Source organism: Gopherus flavomarginatus, chromosome 8 (genome assembly GCF_025201925.1).
Source record: "Gopherus flavomarginatus isolate rGopFla2 chromosome 8, rGopFla2.mat.asm, whole genome shotgun sequence".
NCBI classification, from domain to species: domain Eukaryota; kingdom Metazoa; phylum Chordata; order Testudines; family Testudinidae; genus Gopherus; species Gopherus flavomarginatus.
The window spans coordinates 95,485,724-95,512,192 of NC_066624.1; the positions used below are offsets into that span (position 1 = coordinate 95,485,724).

At 38.2% G+C, this 26,469-nt stretch overlaps 1 protein-coding gene across 1 annotated transcript in view; it reads right to left on the reverse strand.

Annotated features, from left to right (window-relative positions):
* Nucleotides 1-26,469, reverse strand: part of SI (sucrase-isomaltase) — a 200,856-nt gene that overhangs the window by 117,460 nt on the left and 56,927 nt on the right. Inside the window, exons 16-31 of the mRNA XM_050965764.1 lie at nt 25,282-25,453; nt 23,576-23,692; nt 22,892-23,046; nt 22,281-22,365; nt 20,717-20,773; nt 19,898-20,022; nt 18,761-18,849; nt 14,106-14,155; nt 10,271-10,441; nt 9,129-9,278; nt 7,861-8,067; nt 6,721-6,875; nt 2,505-2,673; nt 471-567; nt 234-346; nt 7-132 (exon numbers count right to left, since the gene is read on the reverse strand). Of these exons, the coding sequence (XP_050821721.1) occupies nt 7-132; nt 234-346; nt 471-567; nt 2,505-2,673; nt 6,721-6,875; nt 7,861-8,067; nt 9,129-9,278; nt 10,271-10,441; nt 14,106-14,155; nt 18,761-18,849; nt 19,898-20,022; nt 20,717-20,773; nt 22,281-22,365; nt 22,892-23,046; nt 23,576-23,692; nt 25,282-25,453 (2,038 nt within the window). The remainder of the gene's footprint in view (nt 1-6; nt 133-233; nt 347-470; nt 568-2,504; nt 2,674-6,720; nt 6,876-7,860; nt 8,068-9,128; nt 9,279-10,270; nt 10,442-14,105; nt 14,156-18,760; nt 18,850-19,897; nt 20,023-20,716; nt 20,774-22,280; nt 22,366-22,891; nt 23,047-23,575; nt 23,693-25,281; nt 25,454-26,469) is intronic.

Below are 26,469 nucleotides of genomic sequence, written 5' to 3' on the forward strand. Positions count from 1 at the left end.
ACATACATAAGGTATCTGAGCTGTCTTCATTGCCTCGAACAGGTCAGAGACTTCTGTGTCATTTTTGTATCCATAACGGCATAACTGGAATCCCAAAGCCCAGTACGGTGGCATGACTGGTCGTCCAATCAGCTAACAACAACAAAATGGGGGGAAATATAGTATTGAAATATGATGAAAAAAGATATCAAGACTAAAAAATGTAATTAATTGTAACATCATATCAATCCTACTGCAGTATATTCCTGAACAACAAGCTCTGGCGTTGGGCCCAACACCATGTAAAAGTCCAGAATTCCTCCAATAGTGCGATACGTCAGAGCAGGAGTTGGCTGGAATGTGACATCTGAAAATCCAGAAAATGAAAGCAGAAAGAGAATGTTTAGATAAATCAGCTCTTAAGGAAAAGGACACAATATATGAAAACACTTCTGGAATAATAAATAAAAAAAGGTGCTTTTTTTTTTTACCCATTGCATTGCTGTTAAGTAAGAGGACTCCATGAGCATTTCCATCATTTTCTAAGCCCATGTAAAAAGGATGGACACCATAAGAATTCAATTTGTACTGCAAAATAAATAAAAATACTTTAAGTGATCATAATAAATGATTGGACAAATAACTTGAAGAGAATTATCAGAAATCTCTTCCTTTGCCTACACACACACACACACACACACTTCTAAAACAGACGGAGGTAAATATTTAAGTTTCCTACCAAAAGATTATTTTCAGTTTGAAACTTTTGAACTCAATATGTTTGAAAGCTTTTGAGTATGGAAAAAAAATAATTATATGACGTTAGATCCCTGAATATCTATTGATAAATTCCTGCTAACATGCAGCACCTTTCCCAGTACAAAGCATTCCTCTTTTCAAGCGGTTTTTTTGTAATCAGTATCCACATTGGTGACTCTTATTTGAAAGGCATTAAAGCTGAAATTGTAATGATCAGGAGACCATAACTGTGGTGACTGGAGTTGTGGAGAAGCAGCATATACAGGAAAGAAATGGTACAGAGCAATTGAAGCTAGATGACAATTTTTGGCTGATTTTTTTTTTTGAGGAGGGGGGAATGCAGATTCGTCAAACCAAAACATTTCACAGATTCTTGTCAGTTTCACTGAATTGTTTTAATTAAAAAAATTAAAATATATGTGTGTGTCAAAATTTTTGAAGCAGGACCTTTTGATTTTTCAGTCTACAGCACCTTTGTTTCATACATTTCTTTCACTTTATTTTTTAAAAATGTAAAAAAAAAACTTTCAGGTCTAACAAAACATTTAGTTTGACTCAAATTAAAAAAAAAAATTAGACTCGCTGAAAATTTAAAAAAAAATAAATTTCATCTGAAACAATTTTTTTTCTGATTTTTCAGGACTGCAAAGGAATCAAAATATCTGTTGTGCGGGACAGCTCTAAGATAAATATGTCACCACTTTCATTGTTCACTTTATAGGGGCTGCAAACCTCACATCACCATGCAGAAAACAACATATGCATACACAAGTATCCATTAACACTGATTTACCTGTTACAAGATACTGGTTTGCTCACACAGGTCTGGGATTTTGCATGCAGAACAGGTGTGTGAGCATTACTGTGGGTGCAACCTTTACATTGTTTGGAAATGTGACTATCCTATAATATGCAAATTGGCATCACATTTGTTTAGCTTGCAATTAAACAGCTGAAAACCATGAAAAGCAGCAATGTACTTTTGCATATGATGCATTTGCCACTGTTCAGGTCTGTATCAAGACTTGAGTTCCAGTCAGGGTCTTTGATCATAATTAAAACAACAGGATTAGAGACGGCCATAGCCTATTCCTGAAATACATTTTTCCATATGGGGAGAGGGATAGCTCAGTGGTTTGAGCATTGGCCTGCTAAACCCAGGGTTGTGAGTTCAACCCTTGAGGGGGCCATTTGGGGATTTAGTTGGGGTGGGTCCTGCATTGAGCAGGGGGTTGGACTAGATGACCTCCTGAGGTCCCTTCCAACCCTGACAGTCTATCACAAATTGCACTACATCCTAGGCCTGATCTAGTGCCCAATGGGACTCTTACATTGACTTCAATAACCTTTGGATGAGCACAAATACTGGTCTCTCAACTTAACAAAGGCCTAGGACAGAGATATGAAGTCTGCAAATCAGGACTGACCGGGCTATGTGGGATTTCAATGTCGGGCCTGCCTGCATATATAATCACGCATTTAATCCTTCCCCTCCAAGCCAGGGGAATGCAAACGTAATGTAATGCCACTTTGCCCCTTCCTCAGTTTCTGTACCAAGCGTAGTTCATTCAGATCGGTCCTACAAGCCATAGGCAAAATGAGCCTGCCATTCCCCAGGCAGAAATCAATGGAATGTATATTCAAGTTCTCAAAAAGTGTCTGCCTTGATTCAGTTTAAGTGAATAGCAAGCTACAAAGACCCAGAGGCATATAAAGCAAAGAAAGCGTAGCTACTTAGAGAAAAAACAAAATCTGTTTCTACTTACACCAGGGGGCTGGTCTTTGGCGAACATTCCCCAGGTGTGCCAGTTCATATCACGCCGAAACGTAGTGTGTTCATTTTCACCAAATCCATAGATATACTGTGATGGCAGACGGGTAGAAATCTGAATGAACATGTCGCTAAAAGTGAAGCCAGGTACCTGAGAATCCCAACTGGAACAGAATGAGAATTATCCCATTATCATCAGTAAAAAGTGGAAAGAATGAAGCAGCAGCGGAGAATATTGAGGAATAGAGGTTTTCAATGCTGTGAAGGGCTCAGAAACAGCCAGTACATGCCCCTATACTGCATTACCCCTGTACTGATGTTTCCATCTTGTCCTCCAGTAACGCGCCTTTCCATTTACAAAAAAAGAAGGATGTCTCCTACTGTTATAGTTGCAAAGAAAACATTAATAATGTGACCCAAATGTAACCGATGCAGAGATGTGTATGAAAGTTTGCAAAAAGCCTGAAACAACAGCTCTGAGAGGCCATCGATTTTAGTGAGGCGTTTGAACAATTTATCATGAGTGTCCTCTCATTTTGTCAACATGTATGGGCAGAGATTATTTTGGTTGAGGTGCTTGAAACAATATGATCACCGTCCCCATCTGCCCCCTCTACAGTCCAAGCCCTGGTGCCACATGTGATTTAGTAAACAAGGAGGTGTCATTACTGTTTATAGCAGATTTTTGCCCAGTGTTGAAAATCTACCTCTGAATCTCATTCACTGCAAGTTATGTGCATTTCAACTCATTCTTTATTGTTCATTTAATTATGATCTGATGATAGATCTTCTGAATAATTATGCAGTTCCAGGAAAGTGAGCTGCGGATATGAATGGGTTTTGGGTTTTTTTTTCTGGTTGGCCAAGCATTCACTGTACAATTCAATTTTAAGTACCTCAGAAGAACAAATTGTATTACAAAATAGATTTTTATAAATGAGAAAGTAAAATATATTTTAAGTAATATAAGCGCTCGCATCAATGTTCTCCTTTATCCTTCAATAATGTGTCATTGGGGGAAAAGGGAACGCTCCCACAAAATGTGTTTACTGTCATGTTACTGAGATCTATCTGCAAATTAATTGTGGCATTTAATCCATTAAACATTTTTCTGCACCTGCAATTTCAACAACTTCCAGAGTAACATAAAAACCACAATGAACTTGGTTGTGTGTTTAAAATTATGTTCTGGTAAGGAAAAGCTTAGCATTCATATAGATTCTGTCTAGTCAATGTGTAACGTATTAGCCATGATGGCAATTTTCACAGGGGGGACCCTTAGGTTTTTCCTGAAGTCTTCAATTATCACTAGTAAGTACTTGGTGCTTTGCACTGCTTTTTCTTTAAGATTTCCTCTTACATGCAAATATTCTCCTTAATAGGGATAAGCAAAAAGTTTAAAAATGAATGAGGTGAAAGAGCTAGTCTGACCCTAGAAACCACAGCAATGGGCGCAACATAAGTATTATCTACATTTCTACTTATCTGCTTTCTTATAAATATATTTCTCATTATGGTATCTGATCACCTAAATGAGCTAAGTTTAGCGTATTTCTTGCTGATCATAAATAAACAGAATAGACACTTTAATTCATAAAGCATTCTCTTACAAACTTAAAACTATATCAAAGTAGTTCCAGGGGTTTTAGCTCAGAAACTCCCATATCCATTTCTAATTCCTCCCCCCCCAAAAAAACCCAAAGAAACAAAAAACCTTGTTCATTAAAAAGTGTACAGTAATTGAACCTATTATCCGATCTATGCAAACTAGTCCAACCCTTCCCCCTCCTCCTCTAATCTGTACTTTCTGGTCTTCCACATTGTCTAAATTATAGGAGTCCTCAAACTTTTTAATAGAGTGGACCACATTTTGGTATGAAGGCTATCCAATGAACACCTCTGATTCCATTCACAATCATGCAGATCATATCCCCTCCAACTCACAAATCATAGAATCATAGAAACTTAGGGTTGGAAGAGACCTCGAGAACTCATCATGTCCAGCCACCTGCGCTGAGGCCAGATGAAGTAAACCTAGACCATCTCTGACAAATGTTTGCGCAACCTCTTCTTAAAAACCTCTAACGATGAGAATCCCACAACCCACTTTGGAAGCCTATTCCAGAGCTTGTCTATACTTATAATTAGAGAGTTTTTCCTACTATTTACCTAGTCTTTCTTGCTGCAGATGAAGCCCATTATTTTTTATCGTGCAGTCTTCTTTTATAACAGACCTTAACATATTTGAAGACTTATCGGGTCCTCCTCAGTCTTCTTCTCTCAAGACTATAAGATGCCCAGTTTTTTTAAACTTTTTCTCAAAGATCAGATTTTCTAAAACTTCTATCATTTTTGCTGCTCTCCTCTGGTCTCTTTCCAATTTGTCCATATTTTTCTTAAAGAGTGGAGCCCAGAACAGGACACAGTACTCCAGCTGTGGCCTTATCAGTGCCTACTACAGCAGAATAATTATCTTCCATGTCTTAAATACCAGAGTCCTGTTAATACACTGAGAATGACATAAGCCATTTTCACAAATGCACCAAGTTGTTGAATCACATTCAGCTTGTGGCCCACCATAACCACAGATTTTTTCTGCAGTACTACTGCCTAGCCATTTAGAAGTTGTGCATTTGATTTTGTCCTTCCTAAATGAAGTACTTTGCATTCATCTTTACTGAATTTTGTCTTGGTGATTTCAGACTAGTTCTTCATTTCGTCAAGGTTTTTTTGAATTCTAGTCCTGTTCTCCAAAGTATTTGCAATCCCTCCCAGCTTGGTGTCATCTGCAAATTTTATGAGCACATTCTCCACTCCATTATCTAAGTCATTAATGGAAATATTGAATAGTACCAGACCCAGGAATGACCCCTTTGGGACCCCACTAGATATGGCCTCCCAGTTTGACAGTAAACCATTTATAACTACTCTTTGAACACAGTCTTTCAACTGGTTGTGCACCCCTTTTGATAATAATTTCACCTACACTGCATTTCCCTAATTTGCTTATGAGAATTCCTTATAAACCTATTATCCTCTAGGTGCTTACAAACTGATTGTTTAATAATTTGTCCCAGTATTTTTCCAGGCATTGAAGTTAGGTTGACTTGGCTTTATTCCCAGGGTCCTCTTTGTGTCCTCTTTTAAGCATACTACACTCTTGTAGCAACAAAAGAATTTTTTTACATTAAAATAATATTTTAATGTATTTTCCTCTGTCTCTAAAATAATGCAACAGCTAGGAACAAGGAAGAGAGTCTGTCTGATGTGAACTGTACCCTCTTCCCAAAGCCCTGCCAGAGTCTGAACTGCAGTCTAAAGCAGCAAACCCCCAGACATTCTTCAGTGTTAAATAGAGGATCAGAAACCCACTCTTTCATTTGGAACACCAGCTTCAGACCATGAACAGAGGCAGCTGTTTGGGGTTGCTTTCTACAATCCCTGGGGTCCTCCTGAGACATTTTCCTCTCTTTGACCACCAAAGGCAACCCCCTGTTCCCCAGGTACGACCCTGGGGGAAAAAAACTGTTAAATGGGGTAGTGGACCAAGAGGGTTACCCTCCCCTGCCACAGAGTCCCAGTGTACCCCATTACACTTATACAGCATTAGACTAAGTCCTTAGTTATCACACTTGTGTGCATCTTCCAGAAAACAGCCCTAGAAGCAACATTGCTTAAAAAATCTCCTCTCTTCTCTTCTCAGTTCTTACACATCTAGGTCTGTCTCACTCTCAGGTGTAAGGTCTCTCCATTTGAATGTGTATCAACTTTGAACAGCTGTATCAGCATTCATAATCCAAAAGATTTAAGCAATCCAGACTCAAAGGATAGAGGATATTAGCAAAAATCCCTCAGGATGCAAGGCTAATTTCTCTTTTTTCTGAATTTGATTAGAAGGATGAGCCTGACATTTTGCAGTGGAAACAACTGCATTCAAAGTGCAAACAAATTTCTAGGGAAGTGCCTGAAGATAATCTCTCAGATATATTAATGGTCCCCCTAGAATAAAGGGTTTCAACAAAACATGTAAAATTATACAAACATAAACAACAACAACAACAAACTTTTCAGACTCCTGCCACTGGGGAAGGGCTGGGAGGGGACAAGAGGTAATTCACCTAGCACAATACAGTGGAAGCTAACATGATTTGACACAACCTAAAATAAAAAAAAATGTTACTTATAGCAAAAAAAGAAAAGGATTCACTTACATAATTGTCCCTGTGCTTTTGCGTCGAATCTGGATGCCGAATGGATTGTTCTGAATTGCTACTTCATAGAGTCGATTCTCATATGTACTTGTAGGACTGCTAGGGATATTTAGTGGTACTGGAACCTCATATCTTTTATTGCTGTAATCATAAATCTATGAAGCAGAAATCAGTTCACTTGAGTGCATATAAAAATATAAAAAAGATCAATACATTGATAGCACTTAAAAATTCAATCCCTTTTTAGAAAATATTACAAGTTCAATCACTATTCCTCATATTAAATACACGGTACACCTCTCAGACTGGTAAAACCTTAAATAGAGGAAGATTTCTGACAAACTTTTTCAAATGCAACCAATATAGTTAAAAGTCTTGAATAAACATTTAGCTAAAACAGAAAAAGAATTGTAGTGTGAGTGTGTTGGGTGAGGTATTCTCTTTCAGTATCAGTTTTCTTACTTATATCATTATAATTAAAATAATAGATATATGGACTGGTATATAAGAAGCAATGAATGTTGAAGAATCTTTTGTTTTGTTCAAGAGATTACTGTTGGTTAATGTGGCCCTGAATTTATTTTTATACATAGTAAAGAGAATTTTCACTTTTTCACACTTTTAAGCCACCTTTATACGTTTTTTGTTAATGCTTTATGTTTTTTGCTATGCTTACATACCAAATCTATGTTCTCTTTATTCTATAGTCTGTCTTAATAGGTGAATTCAATATATGCAATATGCTCACTTTAAAAATTTATTAAAGTTATTTTTAGAATATAGTTTTATAACTGTCATTAGCACAAAAGTTATCATAACTACAGTAATACTTACTGCTAATACATAATACTTACACCCTAATGATAAAGTTCCTCCAGATTCTCCAAATTCTGATTGGTTGTTTGGGCGCTTATACACTATTACATAGGATTAAGTTATAAGAACTAATACATAAACTCTTGTGAGAAGAGAGGATTTGGCTTGAACCCAAATAACAGCTATTTAGCTAAATGAAGAAACCTCCCTCATCAGGTGGAAAAGTCAGGGTTGTCAACCAATGTACAAAAAGCAGACAACTGATTTTAAAAAATGTAACCAAAGGAATAATCTCAGTTCACAACATTTTCAGAATGAATTTACCTTAAATTGCAACATATTGTTGTCATGATAGGTCACATCCAGGCGAAGTGTATTGATAGGGGTAGTAGAAGTCGCAGCACGATTAACATAATTACCATTTCTGTTGAGGTTCACCGATAAACCTGAAGAGGTGTATGTAATTTGACTGACAGAATAACCATAGTCAGAAGGGTAGTAACAGGATGGAACATTATCAGTGGAGACAGGCTGAAAAGTCAAGTATATTGTAGATCAGTAAACAGTATTTGGGAGCCTGAATTGTATATTTATTTGTGATTGCATCTGTTAATGTAGCTTAATGCAGTAAACTTTCACCTAGCTTCAAACTCTGTCTAGTTGATCTCAAGTGAAAATAAGTTTGCTGGGCACATCCCAGTTCCCAGTGGAGATTTAATCAACTGCACAATGCACAATTTGATAAGATTAAGTTTCTCTATTTTTAAAAAAAAGTCCCAGCACACAACTGGAATAAAATTTCATTTTACACAGAGACAGAAAGCCCTTTTCAAATGGTCATCATCCCAAAGCATTTCACATAGTTATACACTGGATACTTGTAGTACAACAAGTGGAGGTAAACACATCAGCCATCATGGCTGTTATGTTCTCAGGAGTGGCTTGCACAGAATCTTAGACTTCAGAGCTAGAGATGCACCCAAGTTTTAAAGCATAGATTTAGATCTGGAAAAGAAAGTCACCCACGTTTGAGGAACTTCATATCAGCTGTTCCTGTCTGGATCCATTTTACAAAGACAGATCCAAAACATTAAGTTAAAAGCTGGATGAAAACTTCTCTAAAGTTCAAGGGTTTCTCCAGATCTTATGTGCCAGTAGAACTAATCTTTAATCAGAACCTGTTTTAGTGAGAGTATGGAATGCTGACAAAGGCAGATTGACCTGCAAAAAGCACTCTGAGCTGATGTGCGGGGGAAGAGCTGTATGTGGAAGCATAACTATAAGTATTATTTGTCCCTGTCTTTTAAGAATACCACATCATCTTCTATTTTTAATATATGTTGGCCAGATCCTCAGCTGTTCCAAACTGTCTTGGCTCCATTGAAGTCAACAGTGCTATGCTATCATGCAGCAGCTGACAATATGGCCCTTTGTTTAAAAGAAGTCTTATAAAAGGAGAATATTGTCAGACTAATTCCATTCTGAAATTGCCTTGATCCATCTTTTTCACAACAGTAAACTATAAGGAAAAAGATAAACGTTTCTTAATTTTTTTACTCCTATTCCCCGTTAGAGAAATAATTTTTTCTTACATTCCAGATACAGTTCAAGGCTTCACATTTCTCTTGTGTTGCATTGGGACTAGGGTGACAATCAAATCTTTCAATGTTATTTAACTCCTGATTCCATTCCAGTAAGTATGATTTTCCTAGTTCAAGTTGAAGCCCAGTTACATGGGTAACCTGTAAAGAATTGAACAAAGAACAATTTTTCAAACTGACCTCAACCAATGTTGTCTTCAACCCATATAGGGGCAGATTTTCATTGAGTATAAATTGTCATAGCTCTGTTGATGTTAACGGAACTATGAAAACATACTCTAGATGAGACTCTACCCCATAATACTTAGTTTATTAATATTTTTTATAATGTGTGAAAATTAAAATTTTCTGACTTGAATTCTATAACAAGCACCTAAATTAATACTTAAGCAAGTAAATAAAAGTGGCTGAGCACTGACAGCTTCCACTGAAGTTTATAATGAGCGAACATCAGACCACTGTTAATTAGGTGCCTAAATATGGATTTAAGTGTCTAATCTAAGACACAATTACTATAATCAATATTGGGTCTATTTGTTTTATTTCTATCATTGTACTTTAACGCAATCACCTGTAATAGTTAAAAGATGGTGCAGAAACCAGATACACAGCAGTGGCAGGATTTTCAAGTTCCTTCATAAGATTTGTCATGAATGGTAGTTCAATGGGGTTTTAAAGTGACTGCTTATTCAGCACATACATCTGCCATATGGCTGCCACTCAGAACTCATCCTGATGAGGAGTGCCTGTGGCACTGATGCCTGAGCAGCTTTCAGAGCACACACATTTTAGTTTTTAAAAGTACTCTTTGAGCATTGATGTTAATGTCAAATACTGTTTACCTTGTGCAAATATGACACTCTACTCTAAGTCAAATCCAGCCATCTAGGGTTCATGCACAACTTCTACTGGCTACTGAGAGTTGTAAGTGTGTGTCTGAGGACAAAATCGGCATGCATTTTTTATACATTTTTATTGAGCATAACACAATTGTAGCGTTAAGTGCCTTTATTCTGCAACAAAACAGATTTACTATACATTATTACATCCATGATCTCATTCTATTAAGCACCTGAAAGAAAGTTTATAAAATTCTTAAGAAGGTTCTGTCCCTGCATTCCAATATTATTTACCTTATTTGAAGGATTATAGCTGATATTATGAGGAGAATTCTGCACCACACCATTTACAGACACAGTAAGAATTGTAGGTTGAAGGGGCAATCCAAAGATTTTGATTTCCTCAAACATTAAGTTATTGGGATCGATGTAGTTCATGTGCAAAACATTCATTTTCAAGCTATTCTGAAAGATAAGATATTCAGAGTATTTTGTCACGCACTGTCTTGTATGATTTACTGGAAAGAGTCACTTTTTGTGTTTCTAAACATTTCTTTACAACACAATTTATAAAATGACACACACACTTTTTTTTCCCTTCTCCTTAGCAGTTTCTTTAACTGGATAATATTCTTTCTTAAAGGCCATGATCTATAATATAACATATGTTTAACATAAATAAATATTACATTATGGACACTGTTTCATTCTTGTAATTTGTACAATGTACTTCAATCGTATCTTTTACTTTTTTTAAAAAAAATAATTTTTAGAAATAAAGAGCAAATGCAGAACATGAGCCAGAGAAGCGTTGAAGTAGCACTCTGACTTGTATCCTATTTACTTTGACACAGCAGAACTGAACTCTATTCAGTCAGAGCAGGTATCCAATTCAGAGTTGTACCAAGTGTCTTCTGTCAGGTGCCGAGTGCTTTCAACTTCCACTGACTGAATCACTGAATTGAAAACAAACACTAAATCTAATGGCTTAATCATCATCTAGGTCAGCAGTAGGCAAACTTTTTGGCCTGAGGGCCACATTGAGTTTCATAAATTGTATGGAGGGCCGGTTAGGGGAGGGAGTCGTGGCCTGGCCCCCATTTCCTATCTTCCCCCTCAGGACTCCCCATCCAACCCCTCCGTTCCCTGACAACTCCTCCAGGACACCTGCTTCATCCACCCTCACCGCTCCCTGTCCTCTCATCGCCCCCGGAACCTCTTTCTCTGACTGCCCCCTCCCGCCCCATCCAACCCCCACTCTCCTTCCTGACTGCCCCCCCGGACCCCTGTTCCTATACAACCCCCTCTTCCCCCCCGACCCCTACACACACACACCCCACCCCCTGACCACCACCCCAAACTCCCCTGCCCTCTATCCAACCCCTCCCCCCACCGTGCCCCTTTACCATGCTGCCTGGAGCACCAGTGGCTGGCGATGCTACAGCCACACAGCGTGGCTGGAGCTCGGCCATGCTGCTGTCACCATGCAGCATAGAGCACCATGCAGCACAGCTGCCTCAGGAGCTCACAGCCCTGCTGCCCAGAGCATTGAACTGGCAGCGGAGTGAGGGAGCTGAGGCTGCAGGGGAGAGGGCTCAGCATGGGAGGGGCTAGCCTCCTGGGCCAGGAGCTTGGGGGCCAGACAGGACGGTCCCGAGGGCCAGATGTGGCCCAAGGGCCATAGTTTGCCGACCTCTGATCTAGGTGACTGTGGAACCACCACCAGGATAGCACTGTGGTTGTCACTGCAGCTATGAAATCATAAATACACTCCGAACCATCACTCCTGTGAAGGTTGAAACGCACAGTTAATCTCACAATCTCCAGCCTCACCATGATCTGTCAATGGTTTGGCTAATACCCAACCCTCTCAGCTTCAATCCTAACCCACATATTAGATCCAGAGTATAACCAGCTGTCTGAGTTCAGAAGGGAAGGAAAAGCCATCAATAAAACAGAGGTTCTCCATTCTTTAATTATTTCAAAAAAATGATTAAAACTTTAAAGGACCAGATTCCCACATAGCTCTATTTACTTGAAGCTCCGTGCTCACTTTGGGAAAGCATATGGTGGAAAGGAGGAGAGCATTTCTGGTTCAGATGTATTTACCTTGCCTACATAGGGAAAAAGCCTGGTCTCATTGAAGTCAAGGGCAGAACTCTTATTAACTTCAGTGAGACCAGGATTTCACCTCTTGTTTACAGTCCATAGCACAAATGTACCAGGAAAACGAAGATAGCTGATGCAATATAATTTTTTTTTCCATTCTTGAACAGGTCACTATATTTTCTTAGCAATTTACCTGTTTAATAAAATGTCCGTTATTTGTTTGTTAAAAATAGATGTTCTCCATTATTGATTGAATTGATATATGGCAGCTTTATGCAATGAATTAACCTTTCTTTATTGATTTTCAATAAGAGCAGGAAATATGCCCTTGATTACAATGTCTTTGTAACCACAAAGAGTAAATGATTATGAAATAAATTATGTTAATTACTAATAAACTTTTGATTACTTATCAAAAAACAACAATGCTTGTGTGTGGATTCAGGGCTAATGGAAGACTAATAGCCCAGTACATAAACCTGTGGTTATGCAGCGATCCTGGGAACAGGTGCATCACAAGTAGCAACAGAGAAATTTTCCCCACAGCATCCAACAAGTGCATCTTAACTATGACCTGGAGGAACCAGTTATATACATTTATTCTCTGCACACATCAGGTCCTTGGCCTCTCTGCTAAGAATGCAAACAAGGCTACCATTTAGTACACTAGGGGTGATTTTTTATGGTGTGAACTTTCTCCACTCATGTCATGGAGCAATATTAAGATATTTACACTAATCACATTACCATCAGTCAGTAGCTTTCAGTCCCAACGGAGCTGTGCTAGTATCAAACAGATGACACACTAGTAAAATGCTCTATATCCTATTACTAGCCCCATGAACCACTCAGTCACCAGGAAAGGATACTGTTAAATACTATACACGTCAGTGTCATGGTAGCTGTAATAATAATACAGACGTATTATATGAGACAATTAGGATTTTTTAACATTATTCACTCTCTTTTTGAGTGAATTGAATGCATCCATTAAATAGCTGCTAAAAATTCTTGTTTAAATCTAGAAAAAATAGACAAAAGAGACTATCAACTATCCATGTACTGACAGCCTAATTAAATTGCTGACATTCACTCCTTAGAATAAAAATTAAAAATTGACACCTCTAAAATGCCAGCTCATTGGCTTCACTTTGCACCACTGATGTAGGGAAAATAGATTAAAAATAAAGAAAAGAAAAATGATAATCAGATCTATGAAGGTATTCATTCTTCTACTCCTATGCTTCCTGTGAGTTTCCCCTCCACCAGCTGTTCCCCTGGGTGAATTTCAGCACAGCAGAGAAAGAAACATGAATTAATTCTTACCCAGTCAGAATTATCTAGGTTTGAAATCCCCATGGATTGAGGGGGACAAGTTTTTATTCAGTAGTTCTGATCCTGTGCCCACCGCTCCCTTAAAAGACCCAAGTCCAACAGAGGACGCATGAAGGGGCTTCTTTGGGGTCAAAGGAAGGAGTCAATGATGCAATAGATGCAACACTCCTTCCCTACCCTAGTTCTTCATCCCCATAGAATGGACACATTCAGCCTTATAGGCAGACTTCATGATGTTTTTTAATATGTAAGAAATGATAGAATTGCTGTCCTAATAAAAGTATTATTTGTTAGCAAATACGTGTGGGATAGTTACATTTATTTCTACTGACAGAATATCTGTCTAGAGTCTAAAACCCAAAAAACCTTGTGCAGAAATAAATTAAAATACACTTTATAGAGTCCACTACTGCATTTTTAATAGAACTGCATCTCCTCCCTTACTCAGGCAAAACTCCCATTGGTATGATGAGAGCTGAAGGCAATCGCCACCTTGCTGTTCTTCTATTTGATAAATAATTGTATGTCAATTTTATCATCTGTCAGGAAATATGGTGCTTTTATGATATCTAAAAGTTAGTAAAAGAATGAACGAACAATCAATGAAACATGATGCTCTGATTAACTGAAAACATTACAGATTAATATGAACACAATGAAAATAACTTTAGGAAAAATTACTTACACTGGCAACTGAAAACTGGTAATAAATGTAGGTTTCATTTTCCACTGTACCTAAAATGTTGAGAGAGAAATGAATACTTTCTAAGCACAGTGCAGAAATTACCCAGCATTAATGACAAGTTTAGCATAGGATTGTGTCACAATTAGAAACCAATAGATTGCTACATTATTATTATAGTAACACCAAGAGGTCTGAATCAAGATCTGGACGCCAGTGTGCTAAGTGCTGTGCAAACTGAAATTAAGACATAATTCCTGTCTTTCATAGCTTCCAATGAGGGACAAATGAAGATTTACTAAACTCTTTTGCCTACCCTGATGTCCATGTAACTGATCCTACATTATGGGGATATTTACCTGCTTTAAACTTATGCTCTTTTTCTATTCTTTTTAAAGAGCAGAATGTTAAAGAATGATTACAGTAAAAGCTGTTATAAAGGCAAACCTGTGGAAACATACTATGAAATCAAAGCACTTAGCACATGCTTAACTCTAAGTAAATGAGTAGCCCATTGTCTTCCTGTGGTTAAGTGCTTTACCAAATCTGGATAGAAACAAGGCGGGGGTCCTGTAGAAAAAAACCAGCACGTAACTGTGCCTGTGTAAAGTGTGCAGCCTGTGTGTGTGTGTGTGTGTTTGCAGCATATGTGTGGGTAGTGTGTGTGTGTGTGTATACACGCAATCTCAATTCTGATATTTCCTAACTTTTGAGTGCTTGACTTCGCAAAAGTAATAACATTACTTGATCATAGTTCTTTGCCATGCAATTGACATAAAGAGAGCCTAAACTCGATATTCATCTACAGTGCAGTTAAAATGCTACTTGACAGAAGGACTGCATACACTTTCTTTTAATCTTATATCCATATTTCAAAGCTAACTCTTTGAAATATTTTGAACAATTATCTATTATGCAAAGAGTTTCTATTATACTCTATCTAATGTAGTTATGAAACAGGGAATGAAATACCTCATTGGTAGCAAATGTAAGAGTTGATTACTAAACACTGCAGTGTGGGATTTTAAAAAAAAAACAAAAGACGGACATGAAGAAGGTTGTGGTTGCTAGGAAATTGTGAACAATTTCTAAGGACGATGGAAACTCATAAATTTTTAGGAAGACTTGTTTTACAAAATGATCAAAAAATCATAACAGCTCATATAATTTTGTTTCTCAATATTAGTACAATAAAATCTGAGTTATTTTAGATCTTGAAAATGAACACGTTCCCTCTGTAGAAATAGCAGCAGCTTCCCAGGGCATTCGATATTTATTGCAGCAATTATCAGCTAAACCATAACGCTTTTTCTTTAAGGCAGCCCAGAGTTTCATGAGACTTAAAAGAGCATGGACAGTTCAAAAGGTTTTGCATGACTCAGGACTGGCAGAGTCAAAACAATAAGAACTGGATTCTATAAGTAGGATACGTATCTATTATTGCATAGATCTTTAAAAAAAAGACTTTCAACAGTATAAAGCAAAATCATCATACCATAAGCTTTTGAAGCACAAGCAGCCCTCAGGGCCGGTGCAAGGAAGTTTCGTGCCCAAGGCAAAACTTCCACCTTGCACCCCTCTAGCCCTGCAGCAGCTTCCCTCTGCCCCGAGGCGCCCGCGCGGCAGCTCCCCCCCCTGCAGCAGCTCCCCATCCCCAGGCCCGGGGAGCCCTGTGGTACCTCCCCACCCTAGCTCACCTCTGCTCCGCATCCTCTCCGAGCATGCTGTCCTGCTCTAATTCTCCTCCCAGGCTTGCCGCGACAAACAGCTGATTGGCGCCACAAGCCGGGAGAATAGAAGCAGCTACTGCGCAGTGGAACCCCCGGGCTGCTGGCGGCGGCGCACTGACCCAGGGGAATCCCTGGGTTGCCAGCTGCCGGCGGTGGCGCGCTAACCTGGGGGAACCCCTGGGCTGCTGGATGCCAGCGGCAGCACACTGACCCAAGAGGATCCCTGGGCTGCCGGCTGCTGGCGCGCTGATGCAGGGGAACCCCTGGGCTGGCAGCGTGCTATCCCAGGGGAACCCCTGGGCTGCCGGCTGCTGGCAGTGGCCCTCTGACTCAGGGGGACCCCTGGGCTGCCGGCAGTGGCACGCTGACCCAGGGGAATCCCTGGACTGCTGGCGGCAGCTCAGACTCCCTCTCCCTCCCAGGGCAGCAGCCGCTCAAACACTTAAAAAAAATTGGAGGGCATTGCTTTTTGGAGCCCCCAAATCCTGCTGCCCTAGGCAACCGCCTAGTCCACCTAAATGGTAGCACCGGCCCTGGCAGCCCCACTTTTTGGCATCCAGCTAGCTTGGTGCCCTCCTACTTGAGGTAGTGAAATAACTTCCCCTTAAATACCCCAGTTCTTCAATATCAGGACAGATAGACTCAATATTCTGAGTTAAGATTTACAGAGTACAATGTGATCGTAGGGAATTGCAGATTGGGCACTTTATACTTTAAAGGAACAGCAGTGAAAACCCAGAAAAGAGTCCAAGTCCTTCACAGCTAAAGTACGTGGATGAAGGCAGACTCCTTAATACGATGGCAGCACCTTGGAATTGGGGCTGAGAGAGAAGTTAGGATGATGTAGTCAGCCAGGTGTCCCACAACAGGAGAATCAGATAGGCAGCATCTCACAATTAGGTCTACCACTGGTATTTCCTCACATTTAGGTCTTTCTTCACAATTAGGTCTACCACTTACTGAGAAGTTTAGGGTTAGTGTGGAGCATTTTGGGACCTCTCCCATCTCCCTCTCAATGAAAAACTGATCTGTAAACAGGTGAGTTGATGACAGGGGAACAGTAGCAGAATCCCAGAATCTTTTTACAGATAGGCTTGTTAGGGAGACTATATTTAAATTTTCTCAGAGTTCTTAACTTAAGCACATTTGTAGAGGTCACTGATGATCTGTTTAACAGTTTTACTGATCAAAAGATGTGTATATCTGAACATAGAGGTTAGAATGAATTTCAGTTCTAGACAGTCAGTACCTTACAGGATCATAGACAGAAATCAGAACAGTTAACACAAGTAATCCTATATAACCTTCCCACCACCTTTAGATCTTAGTCCTGAAAACATTTATGCACAAGAGAAGTTCTATTTCACTCAGTGAGAATTGTGTATAAAAACACTCAAATGCACAAGTTCAGGGCCATATTTTGCAGGACTACAGATGAAACATTAGTGGAATGACATAGTGTAATCTATTCTTGACCACCATGGTGGAGCTTTGACCATCTTCATTATGCATAAGCCCTCATTGTTGAGACATTTCTTCTTAAATTCCTTTTTAAACCCATCCAGCATGGTTAAATCATGCTCAATTTATTTTTCTATTCCCTTCTCTCTATGGATAGCATGAGACTGTTAGATTAAAAATGCAAGGTCAGAACTTCCTGAAAACCAAGTATTCTTGAAATACATTAGTTTTAATGGGCATATGCCATAAACCAAATCCTTAGCTTTTTTAATAAGGTGCTACAATGGGTTACAAACAAACAATAAAGACTATCACATACAGGTCCTTAAATCTTTTTTTTAATAAAAGCTTGAGTGTGTAATAAAAGGTCTTCAGGAAGTCATTTTGGAATAAATATTTAAACTGCTTGCTGGTTTGTCTAACAAAGGTAAAATAAAAAGGACAAAGGCTGGAATTGTCAAACAAAGGATTTAGGTGCCCAGATCCCAGTAAATTTCAACGGAATTTAGGTGCATAACTTCTTAGGTGCCTCTAGAAATCACAGCCAGTTATTTTATAATTCAAAGTCCAAACTCCCTTTATTTTCCAAATTAGCTTTAATCTCAACCTTACCATCACTAACTATGGTATTTTAAAGGGATAAAACTCAGATATTTTATTTAGCTAAGTTGGACATGTGATAGAAATGAATACATTTATAAATTATTTTGATTAAATTTATTAAACAAAATCCCGCTACATAGGTGCACTTAGATCCTCCTATTTTTTGGTTTGTGTGTGTACAGTATCCAGAACAGCTGGAATCTCATCTCAGATTGGTGGCTACATGTGCTACAACAACAATACAGCAACAACCCTAGAAGGCAATAAGGTTTATTGACATGATCAGTCATGAAATGTTTGTTTGTTTGTTTGTGGATTTAGACGCCTCACTTTTAGCATCCAACTTTATCACTATCTGTATTTATGCCCACATCTAAGGGTATGTTCACAGTGATTCAGATGTGTGACTGTAGCATGTGTAGACATATCCAAGACAGCTTTGCATCCACTGGAATTAATCTGGATTTACAACAGCAAATTTGAGAGCAGAATTCAGTGTATTAAAAATATGTCAGTAATATGGTGTACAACTTTGGACTTTTTTAAAGGTTAATATGAGCCTCTTTTTTTTTCATATTAACAAGCAAACAACAATTCTAACAAGCTTTCAATCCCTTCTGTGAACAGAACATTACATTTCCTCCACTTGAAGTTGCATACCCAAACCCTCACTAATGTCCCACTGAACTATTCAAGTGAGTAAGAATTTGCAAGACTGGGCCCCCTGATTGTAACATTTATAATTTGTATACCACTAATTTGCATAATGTAAAATTCTTCATCCATGAAACCAATGAAAAAATTAGGATTATTATTTTCAAATATACTAACACTGCAAATGTTACAGGTATCTAATGTGCCTACCTCTAGATTCTCCATCATCCCAGAATAAATCTCCAGCTGCTTCTTTATTGTCATCTAATGCAATTATAAGTCCCATCGAATTCTTGCGGCTGTAAAATGAAAGACTTTCTCTGAAGAGCATAAATGATATCTAGACGTTGTTTATATTGATACATCTTGAAAAAATATTGACTACCAATTTTCATTTCCAAAATCTTCATGTTAAAAACTGAGGTTTTGTGTTTGCAAAATTTTGCAGATTTCCTTTGACCGTATTTTGGCGAGAGATTTTAATAATTTCACAACAGAACAGATTTTCCCTAAGCTACTTTTCACCTGAAGAAATTGCCTTTCATTTTCATGGAAATGGATGAAAATGTGTGGCAGGACTAAAAATTATTACACAAAATTAACATGTGATTAACCAGTAATTGTATTATTTCATTAATCATGAAAGTATGTCAATGCTTTCAGCTATTACCAATCTCAAAGTTTAAATACTAAACCCAACAGGCCATTTTTTCCTCCTAATTACATGGGTATCAATCTGTTATTCCAGATATACACTGAGAAAGGAATTTGATCTAGCATCCACACTTTGTCCCACAGGCAGTAATCAGCCTGAGGAACTCATCCTTCACATTCACACAGGGCAACAAGGGAGCATCCCTTTCATCAGTAGTAGAGATGGACGATGGTATTCGCCACAGTGCTGCTAATCACACATATGGGCTAGTAGGGAGAGGGACACATTGGTGCAGACTACTTACCCCCACTTCTCTGGAGCAAAGGGGGACCCAGAGACCAGATTGAGAGTCTGTGTCTTAGTCTGGTTCCTAGTCTGTTCCTTGGGCACGTTGACTCTTACTCAGGACTTGTGACAAAGCTATAATTTAACCGGGTGTGTGCAAACTGACAAGCAAACTGGCTATATATTTGACTGTAGAGCTTCAGGACCTGATCCAAATATCACTGAAGTAGTGACCCTGCACCCCTGGCTACAGTGGGACTTTAGCCTGACTAAAGAGCGTCGGATGCAATTGACTTCAGACATTCCCGTATGATACACCCAATGGCCTGAAATCTGACAATTCTGAGCCCACTCCTGAAATCACATTACAGAGTAGTGTGATCAGAGTGCTCAGCCTTAAAATGTACCTGTACAATGTTGTATTAGCTGGTTGCTGAATAGGAAAAATGTAGCCTCCTCTCAGATGAAGTCCTAGTTTGTCTGCTGGGAGATACATCTCTGCTTGTTGTTTTCTCCATACTACTCTTCCACCCTAATTTATGGGAATGGAAGAGAAAATGGATATTTTACATTACTCACTACAGAGAATGGTTTCTCACATTCTGAGCTTCCATTCCAGTTCTTCCAGTTATAATACATGAATGTCTATTCAGACACTATCTGCCTACTATCACAGAAAATCACCCTAGATTACACCACCAAACAAAAAACATTTACTTTTTGATTCCAGCATGATCAACACACAAAGAAAGGCCAATTCATCTTGGAAGGCTGAAAGTAGACACTGTCCTGTGTCATGCACAGAGTAGAATCTTACCTTACTTCTCCAGCCAACAGGCAGAAGAATTGGCACAGAAGTAGTGAACTTAATTTCTTTAGAAATAAAAATATCATGCCAGTGTTTGAATGCTCATAAGAGACTGAAAGTATTATATTTTACTATTTATTTACTGATGTTGGTGTTAACAGCACTGTACAGAAAGTAGAAGAAACATAAACCTTGCTTAACAATTGTTACAAACTCTCTTCTCTTTTTTCTCTATCTATTCCTCTTCTCTTAATTATATCTCTCCTATCTTCTCCTCCATTCCTCCCTTCTCTCTCTCTCAACTTTCTGCTTCCTTCATGTTTATCTCCTCTACCAGGTCTAACAATCACAACCCATCCCATAGAGCACAATGTTGAGAAGAACACACAGACATGGACTCAGCCCAGCATTTACTTACTGTTTCATAGTCATACCATACTGCATCAGGAATATATGCAGTCACTGTTTCCACACCCTGAAATGAGAATAAAGAAACATCTTTCATATTTGAAGACAAATCAAAGAGCAAGTAAAGCAACATTTCCAAAGTGACAATTTCAAGCTGACAAGAGAATTTCAATTATATTTGTTCTGATTTTTGTTTACAAAGAAGGACCTCTCTCTACAATGGTCTGGTCAATGTATAAGACTTTTTCCCCCAGTATCACAGAAGTTAGAATAGAAAAAAAATGTCCTTGTTCATCCATGTGCAATGAAGATTTATGCCCTAAAGTAGGCTTATTACTGATCCATCTGGTCTCATTTTTAATGTGTCATGCAATGAGGCTTCTGTCATGTTCCTTGTAGATTGTCCCACAATCCAGTAGTTGTCACTATCAGAAATTTTTCCTGATATTTAACCTCAATTCTTCCTTTTTTTAATCCCATTTCTCCTAGTCATATCCCCTTGTACCAAACTAAATAATTCTTTTGGGGGTATCTACACCTTCAGATGTTTGTAGACTATTATCATAGTTCCTTTTAAATGTTGTTTAGCTAAGCTATGCACAGCTCTTGCTTTTCACTTTTCTTCACAAATCAGTCCTTCTACGCTCCTAATCAATGTTGCTTTTCTCTGAATCACACCAACTTGTGAAAATGTTAGTAGAATGGAGGTACGCATAAATGCATATAATAATCCTAGCAAAGTCACATCAGAACCATAGAGGGACTATTACATCACTGCTCCATGATATGATACTTGTGTGTGATATGCAGCCCAAAAATCACACTGGCTCATTTTGATATCGTATCATGTTGCAAACTCATGTCTTATTTGATATTTACAATTACCCCCAAATCTCCTTTTGTGTTACTTTGTTCCAGATATTTCTTTTCAGATATGCCTTGTTTTGTACATTTAACAAATGTATTGACAGAGCTTGAAAAATGTGATTGCATATGTGAGACTGAGAGCCAAAGGGGAAATTTTGAATTAATGAGGGTCATCACTGCAACAGGAATAATCCACGATCTTGGTGTTCTCCAGTGAAATTACAAAGAGATGAAGAGAAGATGCTTGTGAATTTAAGAAACATGGCTTGACAAATAATTGTATCATGTCCTCTCCCTCTTATCTACCTGCTTGTGAATGGTCACATTCATAAATGTTTCTGCATTAGTTTAGCTATAACTGATGTTCGCTCTGCTAGGTCATGGTTCATTGGTTACTTGATGAAATTATCTGGTCAACATGTGTATGTTGGTAAACCTATCCACTCTGGTTAAAACATCTTTTTGGAGATCTGCTATTAGCTATAAGAAGAACAGCCAGAAGTCAGATGTATTCTTTGCAGCATAGAAGAATCCAAGCAGACAAATGGTCTAATGTAAAGACAATAGGGTGTCCTCCATTGTATTAGCTGTTATAAATTTTAGAGATACACAGTGATGATTAGGGGCAAAATTGAGTCCTAAATAATATGAATATCAGCGCTCAACAAAGATTTCAAAGATAGATTTTAATATATAATCAAACATACTGGGTCCAGTACAGGAGTGATGAGAAGACCTGGGCCCCACAAGAACTGTCGATCAATAGCCCATGTTGCTTCATCTGAATAGAACCTAAAAGATGGAGAAGGTAGCAGAATTTATTTTGTTTGTTTGATTATTGCCATGGGTAACACTACATTGCCTGGAATCAACACAGAAGAATGGCAACACTGATAACTGGAAATTTATAGCACTATAGCTTGTTTTTATTTCCGTATGAAGAAAATCAGACAATGCCAGAAATACATTCCTGTGTTTCCTTATTTAGTTTATAAATGTATTTTTCATATATTTCCTGTTTAGAAATAGTTTGTTCAAGAGTTTAAGAGCTAGGACATGCAACTTCTAGAATGTGCAGCATGCCAAAAAGTCATTTCTTTATTTACCACTGACATTTCATACCATTCACAGCAGGTGTTAGAGCAAACTATAATAATTTAGGAAGCCAGATGTGATTTCTGATTGATCTTTTTAAAAAGCTATTGTATTATAAATGTGTCTAAATATGATGTATACAATAGCATCAAACTCTGCCCTATTGAATTCCCTCTTTCCCACAAAAAATACTGTTTATGCATATTTTGATCAGTGAACTTACTCATGAAGAAGTGGTCTCACTACTGTGTCTCCTTGCGTATGAGCTTTGTAAAAAAGGGTGTAGAGGTAGGGCAGTAAAGTGTATCGAATGTTCAAGTAGTTCTTCGATGATCTCACCAAAACAGAATCTGCCCCAAATACAGCCGGATCCTGAGGCTGAAAATAAAGGTTGGATTGTTATTGTTGTCATGAGGAAGGAAATGTGTTTTGGCAAACACTGTAGGCCAAATCCACTATAAGCAGCTGCAACTCCATTGGAGTCCACATGAACAGTGACACAATGAGGTTGCAGCTGCTGATGCCAGTGGTGAACTTGGCACAGTACGTACAATTATTTCCAATGGAGGTGACTCTTTTGGAGTTAGAATTTCATTAAGACCACCTACGAATGTAAAATATCAGCTACAATGCAGTGAACTATATAGCTCACTTCGACCAGAAAACCTGATTGAACAGAGTATTAGAATGCAGGAGACAGAATGTCTACACTATGCCAGTAGGACAGCAGTTGTTTCAATGACTGAGTAAATATTAACTAAGGACAACAGAAATAATTACATTACAGTGGATTTGTTCCAGTTCTTTTGTGCTAGTAGTCTACTTGTAAGTTCATTGATACAACAGTAGTAGGAAATTGGTAATGTAAGGATATCTTTAAGGAACTTTAAGAGTATTTGTAACCTACCGCGTAATTTTCAGCATTGTGATTTCTGCAAAATGGATAAAATGCTCCAACTTGCATCCATCGTCTGCAAAGTTCTTCTGTGACATTATCAAAGAAACCACAAATATCTGCACCAATCTAAAAAATTATACACAAGTAGTGTGTGTATCAAAATGCTGTATATACCCTATATGTATTATACAACACACATATTTTTAATTGGCATACTACCAGTCTTACAAAGATGATATACAAAGTGAAAGGAAACATTTCCAGTGAATAATCAACATATCCTTAATTGCCACAATAGGCAGGCTGAGAGAGGTGTTCAGCATATTTCCCCCTGACACTTTTCTTCTTTCAGATCTAATTTCACTCAGACCCAAAGCTGTCAAATGGCTTCTGTTCTGAATAACACAGAGATATTATCAAAGATTATTATTTGAAGGGGGGAACGTCAGGTATATCTCCTTTTTTAAAAAAATACTCTAATATTTTTCAAAGTTTCTTTTAAAATTGATTTTAAGTTTATATGCCAAATGTTATAATGTAATAAAGAAACTTAAGTCCCATTTCAAACAGGACCATGTTAACACAAACTGGGTACTTTTTAGTTCTCTCAAGAGTCTACACAGGGCACTTTCAGTGAAACATTTTAGTGTGCACTGCAATTCACACCTCCAGTGTACCACAGCGCAAGGCCATGTAGACGACCCCTTACATTCTTTTGCACACTGGTAGCAATAATACAAAGTATTTTTCCAAGTAGCTCTGATGGATCCCACCTGAGTGTAAAGGGCTCAACCTTGCACATCATCTCTGAAATTTGTCCACCTTTTAAAAAAAACACCTTCCTTTTCCTATTTCAGTGTGAAAGGTGCATCAGAAGGGACTAGTGGGAAGTTACAAGGGAAGAGAGTGGCATGATGGGGAAAGGAATGACTTGGTGTTACATACATTAATTTGAGCATTTTTGTTTTGTATATGCACATATAGGGCTTTACTGTGCAATCTGTAGTCACATGGGTCAGCCTACAGTGAATGAAGTTGACTTGTTGTAGCTAAATTGGCTATTATGATTCTCCTTCTCCCTAACCTCCATCTTGTTATCCTTAGATCACGAGATCCTCGGAGCACCACTTGTGAATGTTTGGAAAACATTAACACACAGGGGGCACTACCATAAATAAATGATTAAGAAATAAATAACATTAAGCAGTCTGCAAGATGGCAGCACAGTACAATCACAGGAATGCAAATCCTGAAGATGGAATTTGGCCATTTCATTCATTTATAAATGAGCAATCCTATCCCATTGCATTGGCAGTGGGAAAACACTGTATAATGTCAGCTCATAGAGCTAATCACTGAAGATAAAACAATAATAAAGGGTGACAGATAGCTTGAAACATAGGACAGAGTACACTCGAGCACACCATAATTCCATCTAGTCAGAAACCCAGCTATGGGAGTGGCCGATACCTGATACTTCAGAGGACATCAACAGCCCCATAAATAATCCAGCCAATTGTCTAAAGCTGTGCATGGGGGATGAGAGTTTCTTGTTTGTTTTTTCTGGACTTCTGCCAATGACTATTTATGTTTTAAAGAACAAGGTCATTATTTATATTGGTTTTGATTAGATAGCAAGCAACCATATGAAAAGATTGCATTGTTAATTCTTAATCTGTTGCTTTGAAAGGTGATGCCAAATAACTATGACATACATAAGGTATCCCAAAGAGGTTAAATTCCAGTATTCCTGGTATTGCCCATCTCAGATCATTCCATGTAGCAGCATTATCCCCTAGCCAATGTCCTGTGTATTTGCCTGATCCAGCAAAAGTAGACCTAGAAATAGTAAGGCTTCTTTTTCCAGGAAAAACAGCTTGTATAGCTCTGAAAATTAAATGAAACTGGAATTAATACCACATAGTAAATGTACTTGAACTCTGATAGATTATCTGTTTTCCATATTGCCAATTCAAATTCATTAATTCATAAAAATAATAAGGCCCAGGGATGTTGTTTCATTTCCAGTTAGCCAGATGTATTTTAGCTGAGCTCCTGATATTCACTCTAAATAAGCTCTCTTTCTGAAACTGTTTAGCCCAGTAAACTTTGGGCCAGATACTCAGTTGGAATATACTGGCTTTACTTCAGGGCAACTGCACCAATTTAGATCCGTTGAGGATCCAATACGTTAACTAGTTACCAGTTTGAGTGTTTGGGAGAAAGGAAATGTTGGAACCTATAATTTTTTTAAACCCACTGCCTAGAGAAGCAGAGAACAAAGCACAGAGAGAGCTCCTCTATTCTAACACTCCACAGTTCAGAACCTGTCATGCAGGAGATGTGTGAGACTTACTGGAAACTTTAGATGCAAAATGGGATGAGGTGAAGACACTTATGTACCGGGATAGTGGTCCCGTGGGCTGTGTTAGCCAGGACCAGAACCATGGTTTTATTTGCTCTTCTAACAGAAATAAACTTGATTGAAATAAATAGTCTTGAAATTACATCAAGTTTGAAAATTATTCAAACACGGTTGGCAGGTCACTAGCACTTTTAAAGACAACATAAATTTTAAGACTTTTTTTTGAGTTGAACTTTAAATAGTAATGCAAGGTCTTCCTTCCATTAACTGATTCTACAAGCCACATAGTCCACATGGCCACATAGTCCTAAATTTTTATAACAGGCTAGTGAATTTTGGTGCTTCAGTGTTGGATGCCCAGCTTCAGAAATCATAGAAGGACCTGATTCCCAGAAGGCAGATGCTCAACAATCTCTGAAAATCAGACTCCTTTAAAGAGTTTCAAAGTGGGTACCTAAAAATCACTAATCATTTTTGCAACTTTAGGCCACATACTCTAGTGTACCTTTATGTAACAATTATAAGAAAGCAGTTCTTA